Genomic DNA, 14,720 nt, shown 5'->3' with positions numbered 1-14,720 from the left:
CCGAGCCGCGAGCGCAAATGGCGGCCTTTCCGAGGGGAAAACTCGGATCAAAAACTCTACACGCCCACTTTTCCTCCGTCCAATTAGCGAGCGCGGGGCGACTTAGCCCCGCCTACAGGCGCGTGTGTGTGAAGTCGATATATGCAAATTCTAGGATCAGGGGAGGTTCACGCCCCCGTTTCCTCCGACCAATGGGAGAGCGTGGCTCCGCCCCCGAGGTCATTCTGATCCGAATATTTGCATATTAACTGCTCCTGCCAGCCTATAAGAAGGCGAGCGCAAGGCGAATGAAGTCAGTTGAGTTGGGTTCTGGAGTCGCTGAGAGAGTTTTGGCAAAGTCATCGGGGGAGTCAGGTGAGGAGAGTGTGGAACGGAGAAGAGTGGCAGAGTCAAGTCGGGTCGGTCGGGTGAGGAGAGTGCGGAACTGAAAAGAGTGGCAGAGTCGAGTCGGTCGGGTGAGGAGAGTGAGCGCGGTGGAACTGCAAGCAAGGGAGCTCGGGTCCGAGGCGAGAAGGACGGCAGTCGGCGACGAGGTTACGGTGTGGGGGATCGCTCATCTCGTCGCGGGACCCAAGCGAGCCAGCCATTCCCCTCCCCCAGGGCATAAACAATTCCCCCTTTCCCCCCACGCTGAGATAGTGCAAAAGGGGGCCCCGTTCCCACCCCATTCGAAACGTCGTGCCAACGAAACCCGCCAAGGAGCAAGGAGTCGGGGAACAGCCGCGCGGCCACATTTGCAGCTCGCCCGCCAACGAGTCACGAGGGCGCGGGTGGGACCCCCCCCCCCCCGGTCTCGCGGACCTGGCCGCTCCTCCAGGTCACGCGCACATTTGGCCAACAGGCATGTCTGCCTCCTTGTCTATGAGGGTGGCTTCTTTCCTTTGCTTTGGTGTAAATGTGTGTTGGCGCCGTCTGTGAAGTAGAACTGTATAAGTGTTGCCGTGTGTGCGCGTAGTCGGAATTAACTCTGCATCGTTGTTGCTTTTATTGTTTTGGTTGCTATATGTGCATTTTGACTGTATGGCTGTATATACGTGCTTTCCGTGTGCCGGGAAATAAATGTGCATTGTGTGAACTGTTTTCCCGTTTCGCTTTGTCTTTTCTCTATTGACCTTCCATCTTGCTTCACGTAAAGGGTTCGTAGTGGGTGCAACATCCCGGTAAATAATCTGAACCGTCGAGGTCGACGATAATACCGCTCGGTTATCCCGATAGTACGGAACGGGCCGCCCAAGCGGCTCGTTTCCGGAGTCGACCTGCGGTGAGGTACCATCGCCCGGTTTATCATACCTATCCTACGTGGGTGGCCGATTGGCACGATTGTGGTGAGGTCGAAAGGCCCACCCGTGACTGGCTCCGGGCGATACTTCCCGGAGGGTCACGACTGAATTGTCCGTCCGGTGGGCTACATGCCGCGATCCGAGTTACGTGGCCCTCCGCACGCCGGCGGGCGCAAATTCGCAATAATATATACAATATATATATACACATATATATATATATATATATATATATATATATATATATATATATATATATATATATATATATATTTATATATCTATATATATTAGGGTGGTCCAAAAACAGCAAAAAAAAAAAAATTCAGATGTTGTCTCCACAAGCATTAAATTATTCCACTATGATTCAATAACGTGCATAAAATTGTTTTAGTTGATCGAAGGTGATTTAGAGGTCTCTCCATATGACTTTTAGTTTCATGAGTTGGTTAAATTAGGGTATGGTCAAGTACGATTACGAGTACTTCTGGATGTCCGAGGTGGAAATGGAGTGCATTTTCGAACTCTATGGGGTCGATTTACTCTAAGAAATGATTGCACCGACATTGAATTCACTACCATTTCGAAAATATGACTTAAAACAAGATTTATCATTACTGGAGTTGAGTAACTAATCCTACTCATTTCAATATTTTCTAATCTATAATTAATTTGTCATCCGTCTTAACATTTCTTGGAGTAAATCGACCCCACTGAGTTCGAAAATGCAGTCCTTTTTCACCTAGAAAGTACAGAAGTACACGTAATCGTATCTGACCATACCCTAATTTTTCAATCAATGGAATTACAAACTATTAGAATATTGCGTCTCATTTACCAAATACCACTATCATCTCCGCCTCTGGTGTTGGCGCAGTGTTACCTGGTGTTGGCGCAGTGGTAAGGGCAGTGGCTTGGGACCCAAGAGGTCCTGAGTTCAAGCCCCGTTGGGACACTGAATTAATATATGTATGTATGTATATATATATATATATATATATATATATATATATATATATATATATATATATATATATGTGTGTATATATATAATGTGTGTATATATATAATGTGTGTATATATATATATATATATATATATATATATATATATATATATATATATATATATAAATATATATATATATATATATATATATATATATAAATATATATAAAGCAAGTCGAAAACACCAGGGGGTTGACTCAGCCTGCCATCCTTCCGAGGTCGGCGAAATGAGCACCAGTTGTACTGGGCCCGGTGTATGCCCCGGTTAGAATAGGTGTACCATATCCCTGTGTGTCGTAAGAGGCGACCAGGGTTGCGTCAGGAAGGGCATCCGGCGTAAAAACCTATGCCAAATCATTATGCGGACAACAAAACGAATTTCCATACCGGATCGGTCGAGGCCCGGGTTACCAACGACCGCCACCGGTACCGGTGGTCAGCAGGGTACCAGTGGAAATTGTGCTACTGCTGGGCGAAGGAGGAGAAGGAGACGGGGAAGGCGAGTCCGGAGGCAGTGGGAGAGGGGGAAGGGTAGAAGTGTGGAGGTGAGAGTTGGAACTCTGAATGTTGGGACGATGACTGGCAAAGGGCGAGAGTTGGCTGATATGATGGAGAGAAGAAAGGTGGACATACTGTGTGTACAAGAGACCAAGTGGATGGGGAGTAAGGCGAGGAGCATTGGAGGTGGTTTCAAACTGTTCTACCATGGTGTGGATGGGAGGAGAAATGGTGTCGGGATAATCCTGAAGGAAGATCATGTCAAGAGGGTATTGGAGGTGAGGAGGGTGTCTGACCGAGTGATGAGTGTGAAGTTGGAAATTGAAGGGGTGATGATGAATGTCATCAGTGCATATGCCCCACATATGGGGTGTGAGATGGAATATAAAGAAGATTTCTGGAGTGAGTTAGATGAAGTGGTGGAGAGTGTATCCAAGGATGAAAGAGTGGTGATTGGAGCAGATTTCAATGGACATGTTGGGGAAGGGAATAAAGAGGATGAGGAGGTGATGGGGAGGTACGGTCTCAACAAGAGAAATGTGGAAGGGCAAATGGTGGTAGAATTTGCAAAAAGAATGGAAATGGCAGTGGTAAACACGTATTTCAAGAAGAAGGAGGAACACAGGGTGACATACAAGAGTGGAGGAAAGTGCACACAGGTGGATTACATCTTAAGTAGGAGATGCAACCTGAAAGAGATTAGTGACTGTAAGGTTGTGGCAGGGGAGAGTGTAGCGCGACAGCATCGATTGGTGGTCTGTAGGATGACTTTAGAGGTGAGGTTGAGGAAGAGAGTGAGGGCTGAACCAAGGACCAGATGGTGGAAGCTGAAGGAGGAAGACTGTTGCGTGAAATTTAGGGAGGAGGTGAGACAGGCGTTGGATGGTGGTAAAGATGGGTGGGATGATTGGGCAACGACAGCAGAAGTTGTGAGGGAGATAGCTAGGAAGGTACTTGGTGTGACATCTGGACAGAGGAAGGAAGATAAGGAGACTTGGTGGTGGAATGAGGAAGTACAGGAAAGTATAAGGAAGAAGGGGTTGGCGAAGAAGAAGTGGGATAGTCAGAGAGATGAAGAAAGTCGGCAGGAGTACAAGGAGTGGCGTCGAAAAGCAAAAAGAGAGGTGGCTAAGGCCAAGGAAAAGGCATATGACGAGTTGTATGAGAAGTTGGATACAAAAGAAGGGGAAAAGGATTTATACCGATTGGCAAGACAGAGGGACTGAGCTGGGAAGGATGTGTTGCAGGTTAGGGTGATAAAGGACGCAAATGGGAATGTGCTGACGAGCGAGGAGAGTGTGTTGAGAAGGTGGATGGAGTACTTTGAGGAGCTGATGAATGAAGAAAATGAGAGAGAGAAGGTTGGAAGAGGTGGAGATAGTGAATCTGGAAGTGGGGTGGATCAGTAAGGATGAAGTGAGGACTGCTATGAAGAAGATGAAAAGTGGAAAGGCGGTTGGTCCAGATGGTATACCAGTGGAGGCATGGAAGTGCTTAGGAGAGATGGCAGTGGGGTTGTTAACCAGATTGTTTAATAAAGTCTTGGAAAGTGAGAGGATGCCGGAGGAGTGGAGATTAAGTGTGCTGGTTCCGATTTTCAAGAATAAGGGTGATGTGCAGAGCTGTGGAAATTACAGAGGGATAAAGTTGTTAAGCCACACCATGAAGTTGTGGGAAAGAGTAGTGGAAGCTCGGTTGAGAGGAGAGGTGATGATCTGTGAGCAGCAATATGGGTTTATGCCAGGAAAGAGCACGACTGATGCGATGTTTGCTTTGAGAATGTTGATGGAGAAGTATAGGGAAGGCCAGAAAGAGTTACATTGTGTGTTTGTGGATTTAGAGAAAGCTTATGATAGGGTGCCAAGAGAGGAGTTGTGGTATTGTATGAGGAAGTCGGGAGTGTTGGAGAAGTATGTGAGGTTCGTGCAGGATATGTATGAGGACAGTGTGACAGCGGTGAGGTGTGCGGTAGGAATGACGGACCGGTTTAAGGTTAAAGTGGGATTGCACCAAGGATCGACTCTGAGCCCTTTCCTGTTTGCAATGGTGATGGACAGGTTGACGGACGAGATCAGACTGGAGTCTCCATGGACCATGATGTTCGCGGATGACATCATGATCTGTAGGGAGAGTAGGGAGCAGGCGGAATCGAGCCTTGAGAGGTGGAGGTACGCACTGGAGAGAAGGGGAATGTTAGTCAGTCGGAGTAAGACGGAGTACATGTGCGTAAATGAGAGGGAGGGTGGTGGTATGGTGCAGTTGCAAGGAGTTGAGGTGGGGAAGGTGGATTGGTTTAAATACTTGGGATCAACTGTCCAAAGTAACGGAGAGTGTGGGAGAGAAGTGAAAAAGAGAGTGCAGGCAGGATGGAGTGGGTGGAGAAGAGTTGCAGGAGTGATTTGTGACAGAAGGGTAGCTGCAAGAGTGAAGGGGAAAGTATACAAGACGGTAGTGAGACCAGCTATGTTGTATGGTTTGGAGGCGGTGGCGCTAACAAAAAGACAGGAAGCAGAGCTGGAGGTGGCAGAGTTAAAGATGCTGCGATTCTCGTTGGGAGTGACGAGGATGGATAGGATAAGAAATGAGTGTATTAGAGGGACAGCGCAGGTAGGACGGTTTGGAAATAAAGTGAGAGAGGCGAGATTGAGATGGTTTGGACATGTGCACAGGAAGAAAACGGAGTATATCGGGAGAAGGATGTTGAAGATGGAGCCGCCAGGCAGGAGGAGAAGAGGAAGGCCAAAGAAGAGGTTCATGGATGCGGTGAGGGCGGACATGCGGGTGGTTGGAGTGTCAATGGAAGATGTGGAGGATAGAGCGAAATGGAGACAGTTGGTCCGCTGTGGCGTCCCCTAACGGGAGAAAGCCGAAAGAGGAAGAAGAAGACTATCATCTCCGCCTCTATTGCTGTCTCCACTCCCACCTGAACTTATTTCTAGTTGGCCCAACATCCAGTGTTTTAGATTCAATGATTCAAGAAAAATATGTTAGTTATTTATTTAGTTATTATTATATGAAATTAGGGTATGGTGAGATGCGAATCCGTACACTTCTGAACTTCCATGGTGAAAATGGACTGCATTTTCAAACTCAGTGGGGTCGATTTACTCCAAGAAATGTTTAGACGGACAAATTAATTGTAGATTAGAAAATATCGAAATGAGTAGGATTAGTTACTCAACTCCAGTAATGATAAATCTTGTTTTAGGTCATGTTTTCGAAATGGTAGTGAATTCAATGTCGGTGCAGTCATTTCTTCGAGTAAATCGACCCCACAGAGTTCGAAAATGCACTCCATTTCCACCTTGGACATCCAGAAGTACCCATAATCGTACCTGACCATACCCTAATTTATTCAAGTCATGAGACTAAAAGTCCTCATATGGAGCGACCTCTAAATCACCTCCGATCAAGCTAAAAAAAATTTATGCGCATTATTGGATCATATTACAATAATTTTAAGCTTGTGGAGCAACATTCTATTTTTTTCGACTTTTGGACCACCCTAATATATATATATATATATATATATATATATGTATATATATATAAATATATATATATATATATATATATATATATATATATATATATATATATATGTATATATATATATAAATATATATATATATATACACATATATACACATATATATACACACACATATACCACAAGGGGAAAACCAGAGATGTCACTTTTTATAAATTCCAGGGTTATTGCACCTGCCAATAGTTGGCAACACAAGGTTTCCTCTCACAATATTACTTTAACAAATAACCAGGGGTGTCACATAATTTATATGGTATAAAGTTTAGCCGTGCAATGAAAAAACAAGTGTTGTCAAAGCTGAACAAGTAGAAACCCAGAGTCGTCAGTACTTTACTCCTGGTTATCTCCCTTTCATTCATGTTAACTGTTCCACCATAATATTCAGAGTTGAGAAACTAAAAAATGAAAGGTTGTAAAACTTTCACAGCATAAACTCTGAACACTACAATAGCCTATTTGGTTATATCATGGGCTCCGTAGTTGGTGCATATCGTGGTTCAAGCCTGGTCAAACCTTTATTGTGATTTTTATGGGACCCACGCCGTGGCTTAATGGTTAGCACGTCTGAGTGCCCATCCTCATTCGATGTATCCACCGCCCAATCAACCTGCTTAGGTACATGAGGGAGTCACATGAGGTGACTTCGGCTATCGCGGGGGTGGTTTATCCTTGGTTTCCTCCCGGTTTTCCATCATATTAAGTAGTACGGAGAAAGAAATGGAGAATCCGTCGTCATATAAGCGAAATACCCTTGAGTATGGCGTTGAACACCAATCAAACAAAAACAATGACCGTTTAATGTTGAAAAAAAATAATCTGTGATCACCAAAGTCATGTAATGTATGCTAATAACCAACAAGCATGAATTTGCTGCACATCCTGGGTTAAAATTGCATGGCAATTATTAAACAAGGGAATAACCAGTGATGTCAGTTTGCAACATTGATTCGTTCTTTGCTCTTAAATTAAATAACACAGAAGCTTGGCAAATGCTACATGCTTAATTTGATCGGCCACTGATCACTCTTCCTTTTACTGGAAAAGAAATCTATATGACAGTTATTAAACAGTCCACCAAAGTCTTGAAACTTTGTTTTTCAGTTTCTTCAAAATTGACTTATCCTGACATCTCTGGTTTTCCCCTTGTGGTCTTCATATATATATACAAATAAAACTTGAGGGGGAGCACTCGGGAGAGTGCAAAACCTCCGCCGCCAATACTGCTGGGTCACTCAAGAGAACCTTATATCTTATTCATTAAATATGACATCAACAGTGCTGACAGTTATAGTTCTTTTCTCCAACATTTTTTTTTGGGGGAGGGGGGTTGGAAATCACTTAAAACATGTAGAAATGCAAAAAAAAGAAATCGAAATTTTGTTGAAAAAAAAAGTTGCAAAAAAAATTTTTTTTTCTCTAACAATTTGTTTTTGGGGGGTGGAAATCACTTAAAACATGTAGAAATGCAAAAAAAAAAAAATTCAAATATTTATTTCAAAATGGCCACCATAGCGGCCATTATGGATTTTGGACCAAGTCCAAAATTTAATGGCATGATCCTTGGACCATTCCTAAACCCCCCCCCCACCAAGTTTCGTCGAAATCCGTCAAGGAGTTTTTCCGTAATACTGTTCACAAACAAACAAACAAACAAACAAACACACAAAAAGGGGTGAAAACAGTAACCTCCATCCATTTTCGAAGATGGCGGAGGTTAATAAGATTGGGGTGGTTGGGATTATGCATTTTTAAAAAATAATAAAGAGGCACATCCAAACAAAAAAGTGAACTATGTGTACTCTGTTCATTTAAGAAATAAGCAAGAGCAGACCGGGTTTCACGCGATATTTCACCCGCTTCCCAGTAAGCTTCCTCAGGCCAATAGAATCCGCATCTTGCCACATGTCCACTTTTATTCCTGAGGCGACCATTCATGTGCAGCCATGTGCCGATGCACAAGGTCAATGGAAGTGTTTTTATTTTGCAAAACCTTAAGCAATGAACGCTAATTCACATCATTGATGGCTGCTCTGTTCTTATTCCTTTCTTGTGATCTGGTGTCATATGTGTGAGGGTAAGTGTGTGTGTGTGTGTGTGTGTGTGTGTGTGTGTGTGTGTGTGTGTGTGTGTGTGTGTGTGTGTGTGTGTGTGTGTGTGTGTGTGTGTGTGTGTGTGTGTGTGTGTGTGTGCTTTTTGTTTTTTTATTTTTGAGGCACGAACATGGCACGAAGCAAAGGCTGGGAAAGGTGAAAGAACTAGCCATAATGCAACATTGCCTAAAATCTGGCCACAAATTTGACTTTTGGACCCGTATCTTACACACGACATCCAACAAACGACCCAATGATACTGGAAGCATGCCACGTCGAGAGCCGAGGGGGTGGTCTAACTCGAGAGACGGTGGACATACTCACACAATACACACCTCTGATACAAATGACAAATATACCATCAGAGATGGGGAATCCCCCACCATTGAAAAATAATTGAAACCAGATAAGCGTTTTTCCATTTATTACAAAAAAATTTTTTCAAGATGGCCACCCCAGTCCGCCATCTTGGATCCGACCACGCCCAAAATCAATCGGGTTTTTCCTTTTCAGGTGGTGCATGTGTGACCCAAATTTCAAATCGATACGGTGAACAGTTTATGAGTTATCGCACTCACAGCTATAAATGTTGACACCCAGCCAGCCAGCCGGACGGACGGACAGCCCCAGTCGGCCATCTTCGATTCGGCCACGCCCAAAATCAATAGGGTTCTTCCTTTTCAGGTGGTGCATGTGTGACCCAAATTTCAAATCGATACGGTGAACAGTTTATGAGTTATCGCACTCACAGCTATAAATGTTGACGCCCAGTCAGCCGGACGGACAGACGGACGACCGCCCCAGTTGGCCATCTTGGATCCGGCCATGCCCAAAATCAATAGGGTTCTTCCTTTTCAGGTGGTACATGTGTGACCCAAATTTCAAATCGATATGGCGAACAGTTTATGAGTTATCACACTCAGCTATAAATGTTGACGCCCAGCCGGACGGACGGACGACCCGGGTGACAACAATATCCCCCTTCCGCCACGCAGCGGGGGATAAAAAGAGCAAAGCAGACTATCGATGATGGGATTGGATGTTTATTTTCTTGTGGTATGGAAAAATAAAAACACTCCTCTATTGACCTCACACCATATCGTCAACATCTGTGGCTAACCTGTATATCAACAGGCCCTACCCACCACCTTGGACGTGTCCGGCTGAAGACCGTCCCTCACCCCCATGTTTTCAGGGCATACACAAAAAAAGAAATGTAAATTTCAGACTGTACATCGTATAAAGTAAGCTCGCAAAAAACTTCATCAACGGCCGTCGTCTCCAGGGCATCCCAGCACAACAGGAAGTAAGGACCGTATAATCCATACCTTCTGGTTGTGCACATGTTCCACTGTGTTAATGTGCGACTTTAACTCTCGTGTAGAGTTTGGCAGATAGATCTTGCAGGCGTGGCACTTCACCAAATATATGGATTTCAAGCACTGCGGCAGTGGCTTGTCTGCAGGAGTGGGAGGAGGAACAGTTAGGTGCATGACAATGAAGATTACAAAACACCAACAGTTGCAAAGCACTTCAACTCAACACAGAGTACAATTTTGAAAATCAATGAGAAGGGGTTGATGAATTTCAGATTTAGTATGCTGCTTTAGTATTGACTTAGGGAACATTATTTAACCCATTGTCATCAAAACAGTTCAATTTTTTGTTGTTCGCTGCTGATAATTTGCCACACACTGCCCGAAGAGGAGCCGTGATTAGCATAAATAATGACAGGATTATTTTTTAACCTGAAAAGGGGTCCTTTGGATTAAAAGACTTTTGATGGACTTCCTCCCAAAGGTGCTGCCGTTTTTCCACCTTCTTGGTCCTGTGCACCATGTTCTCCTGCAGGAGAATCACGTCGGGCGTCAAAGGACAACACGAGTGGCAGGAAGTACAGTATGAGGAGGACAGGTGTAATTGCTATGAAAGTTCACAATCCAGTTTGAAACAAATCCAAAGAATAAGACTACAGCAGTATACATTCTGATACACCAAAACAATTAGAAAAGCAGATGTAATGAGGGACATTTAATGTGCTCAAATAATGTTTGACATCTGATCTGAGCAAAATGATGGGAAAGTGACCAAAACTAAAGCACTGGGAGATGCCAATAACCCTTACGTACAGTTGCCAACCATCGATATAGCCAGATCCCAATAGGTAAGGATGATATTATGACTAAAACCTCCAAACAGGATGCAGGAATGTAGCCAAAGTGCTTGATCTTGTTTAACATCCTATCGAAAGGCTCGTCTAACTCACGATGCATCACCCTGCTCATGCGACAACAAATCTACAGTTAATATTTGCATCACATTACTTCACGCAACCTAAAGGTAAGAGGGCATCTCAATGACAGTGGGATAACAGGACAACATGTGGTTGCAACAAGGGAATTAATGAGCAGGAGGGGAGGTAAGGAAATAATAGCATCCTGCAAATATATGGGGAGGATTAGTAAGGATAGGGGCTGGCAGGATGGAATGCACACTCACTCCTGAGATGTCTGTCATCCCGGTGTTTAACAGGCAGGGTGATTCATCATTGTGTGTGCCACACCTCGGATGGACATTAAACAGGAATCCCATCTACCGACATTAGTTGGTGGACGTTAAAGACCCCACAGTGTCCTTCGCAAAGAGCAGGTGAGCTATCGCCAGCACCCTGAACAAATTCCTACCCTAACTACTGCTGGGAAGGCAATGGCAAAAGACCTTGGCTCAGGAAGCTGCTTTGGCGGCACCAACACTCTGTGAAGTGTAGGGTACATCAGATAGAAAGAGAAAGATAGAAAAGATCACAGGGAGGGATGGAAGATGACATTAGGTGGTGGTGTACTATGGATTTTAATTTAAGCCGTAGATGGAAAAGCGGGATTGAATTCAGGCTGAGAAAGGAAATTCCACTCGTGGGAAAAGACAAAAAACAGCAGAGTGGAGCGGCAATCCTGTATTTTAGAAGTTTCACAAAGAGGGAGTTGCTGGAAGAACATGCACCAACTAGAGGGTGTATCCTGAATGCTGTGTGATGGAGGGACAAAAGAACATGTCCTGGATCAAGGTAATACAAACACAGAGGCCACAAACAAACGTGTTTGTGAAGAGAAAGCAAAATGCCCTGTGTTTCTGCTTCTTCGTGGAAGATACCAATAACGTTTAGAGCTTTGGTATCCATAGTATACAGGATAGACGGGATATAAAATGGGATAACCAACTCATATTCCTTATCCTCATCATGTCTTCCGACACATAACCAACTCATAAGGAGTCCAGTACTGCATTCAATTACAGACAAAGGCCTCATAGGCTGCGGGTTCAGATTTACCAAGGAAGTACTTGGTATTCCAGAGAACCCCCAGTACATGCCTGCCTTTGTAGTCAGCTTTAATATCTAGTCTGCCCATTTGAGGCTGTTGATGGTGAGGCCCAGAAGTTTGAGATACTGAACATCTTCCACAGTTGATTATGGATTCTTCCACAGTGACAGTGACAATGTGAGATATGCTTGGATTAAATGTCATTCTTCAGGTGTTTTGATCCATTTCATATCCACAGAGAGGGAAACTACAGCTGCCAGCCTGTCATTTGAGATTGTACATCGTACAGCAGGATGTGGAATCATCTTTTTTCCTGATCAGGAAATTAGGGGTTTTTTCCCTATGCACAGAAGCCAATAATGTAAATACATCTTCGGACCTAACTCGGTGTCATGACTCAAGCGTCCGCTCCGAGTCTGGGAGGTCGATGAGTCAAACCCAAGACGATTCACACCAGACTTAAAAAAAAATAGTATGTGCTGCTTGCTTGCTTGACATGCAATATTTAAAAGTTTAAGAGCATGGACAATCCCCATCGGTTGGTATCCATGGGGAAGAAGAAATTCCTTCTGAGGAAATGCCCCGCCCAGTGCAGTGAGAAAGGCTGTGTATGAGACATGTGCATGACGCCCATGTGTGTGTGGTGTGTGGTACGTGTACGTGTGCCTGTGCCAGTTCCACTCCAAGCCGCAGATTCTTTGGGCGGTACAGCCTCGCCTGGGAGAGATCAGAGAAATCACTTATGAGCTCACGTGCTGATAGCATGAGTGGAGGAGGTCAACAGGCCAGGAATGGTGGCCTCATATTCCACAGGCAGAAAGCTTGGAAAGCAGGGTAGGTGCCAGACTGAGTCAAACGTCCTGAGACATCGTTCTGAACTCTTGAGATTCAGTGCCAACATTTGCAGCCAGATGGCATGGCCTCACATTTATTGGTTGTGATAATACTGAATATCAATTTTGATTAATCACCAAAATCTCATTTGGAACGGTCAGCTGAATCGAGAAGATTAGCAACATCACATAATCTTAAGAGAGTAATATCACATATTTAGGGTGACAAGAAAGGCTTTGGTGCAACCTTCACCTTTCGTGGGGGACTTCTGTTTAGTTTTGCTTTTTTTTTTCTTTTTTTAATCAGATGCTTGGCTGGCAGGAAAAAAAAATACAAATACAGATTTCTATCTTTATTGCCTAAAAAATATTACAACATCATTTTCATTCCATTAAGCATTTCTCCAACTTCCTGAATGAGACCAATGCAATCAGAAGTATGACAATAAAAAGGTTCACAGACCAAAAGCCATTCATAATATGCTCAACTTACATGAAGGAACTTTGACAGAGTTTTGCCATCAGGATAGTGGCTTTCAATGATGCCCAGCACCTTCTTGTGCTCAACACTTTCCAGGTGTTTCTTTATGTCCTGCTCCAGGAACGTCGAATATCGGCATATGGTACACATGAACTTCAAGCTGAGAAGCCAGAGAATCGCAAGTCAAAACATGAGCATCGTTAATACCCGACATCTCCCAGCTGTAGAAACTTCCTCATTTCCTTCCTACACTTCTACACCTAAAAATGTATGCAAACAATGAATCATTTCTGATTTTAATGTTATCGCTGATAACATGAGGCACATTTTCAAATCAACATCATATCCAAACAAATGACTCCCTGGGATGAATGGAATAATGTTTCTTTTTGGGTGAGTGTTCGGTTTCTTCTGGAGGAAAATCAATATACATTGTATGAGAAGTGTTTTCTCGGTGTCTGTCTCTGTCTCTGTCGTCTCTCTCCCTCCCTTCATGGCACTTCAGAATAGGACCTCTGTGACTCCATGGGACTGACACAATCTGTAAACTTTCAAACCCAATTTCTCTCAATGGAAAATCCTCCCTTCTGGACTTGGTGAGGACCAACTTTCCCACAAATGTCTACTGCTCTTCCTCTGCTCCAATTGGTTCATCTGATCATATGCTAGTCAAAGTCAAGGCATCTCTGGCTATTCTCAGAGAACTACCTCAATGCTGGTGAGTCTGGAATTTCACTCAAGCAGAATGGCAGGGACTGCAAGCAGCCAACACTCTTCAGGACTGGTCTCCCATATCTACTGTCCCTTATGTTCACTCAGCCTGGGAATTCTTCCACAGAAACCTGCTCTCTCCCTTATGTTCAGATTTATCCCGTGTCGTCTTCAATTGTCCTACTCTTCTTCCCACCCATGGTACACTGAATCCTGTGGTGAGGCAGACGTTCTGAAACAACATGCCTTCCTCTTCCTGGAACGCTAATCCGACTGAAGGCAATCTCAGCGAATTCCACAAAGTCTGCAACAAGTGTGTGTCCACTCTCAGGAAAGCCAGGAAACAACCTGCCAAACCTCAGGAATGAACTTCCTAACTTGTCTCCCTCTGTCTCATTATTATCTCTTCTCATTATTATCTCATATCTCTTGTCTCATTATTCCATTCATCCTATAAAACCTGGTGGCAGCTAGTTACAGTGCCTATAGAAAGTCTACACCCACTTTCCAAATTTTCACCTTTTGTTGCCTAATAACCTGGAATATAATTTCATTAAATCAGACTTTTTCCACCTTTATTAACACATTGTAACCCACAACTTCCAAGTGAAAAACAAATTCAACAAATTTCAGAAAATGTATTAAGAATACAAAACTATAATATGTTGGTTTGATCAGTGTCCAGCCTCCTGAGTTAATACTTGGTGGAAGCACCTTTGACAGCGATTAGAGCTGCGAGTCTGTTGGGATAGGTCTCAAACAACTTTGCACACCTTCATTGGGCAATATTTTCCCATTCTTCAGTACAAAACTGTTCAAGCTCAATCAAGTTGTGTGTGGAGCATTGATGGACAGCAATCTTCAAGTCATGCCATATATTTTCGATTGGAAGTAGGTCAGGGTTCCGACTGGGCCACTCAAAGACATTTATCTTTTTGTTCCTTAGCCA

At 43.8% G+C, this 14,720-nt stretch overlaps 1 protein-coding gene across 2 annotated transcripts in view; it reads right to left on the bottom strand.

The window, feature by feature from the left end:
* LOC147012589 (uncharacterized) overlaps window positions 1–14,720 on the bottom strand; it is a 70,726-nt gene that overhangs the window by 14,959 nt on the left and 41,047 nt on the right. For both annotated transcript variants that reach the window (XM_085853595.1, XM_085853594.1), the window contains exons 6-8: window positions 13,073–13,220; window positions 10,175–10,271; window positions 9,755–9,885 (exon numbers count right to left, since the gene is read on the bottom strand). In XM_085853595.1, the coding sequence (XP_085709721.1) occupies window positions 9,755–9,885; window positions 10,175–10,271; window positions 13,073–13,220 (376 nt within the window). The remainder of the gene's footprint in view (window positions 1–9,754; window positions 9,886–10,174; window positions 10,272–13,072; window positions 13,221–14,720) is intronic.

Source organism: Eptatretus burgeri, chromosome 14 (assembly GCF_056783735.1).
Source record: "Eptatretus burgeri isolate ZD-2024b chromosome 14, Ebu_testis_v1, whole genome shotgun sequence".
Lineage (NCBI taxonomy): Eukaryota > Metazoa > Chordata > Myxini > Myxiniformes > Myxinidae > Eptatretus > Eptatretus burgeri.
The sequence above is the reverse complement of the archived record's forward strand: the minus strand, read 5'-3'. Positions and strand labels throughout refer to the sequence as shown.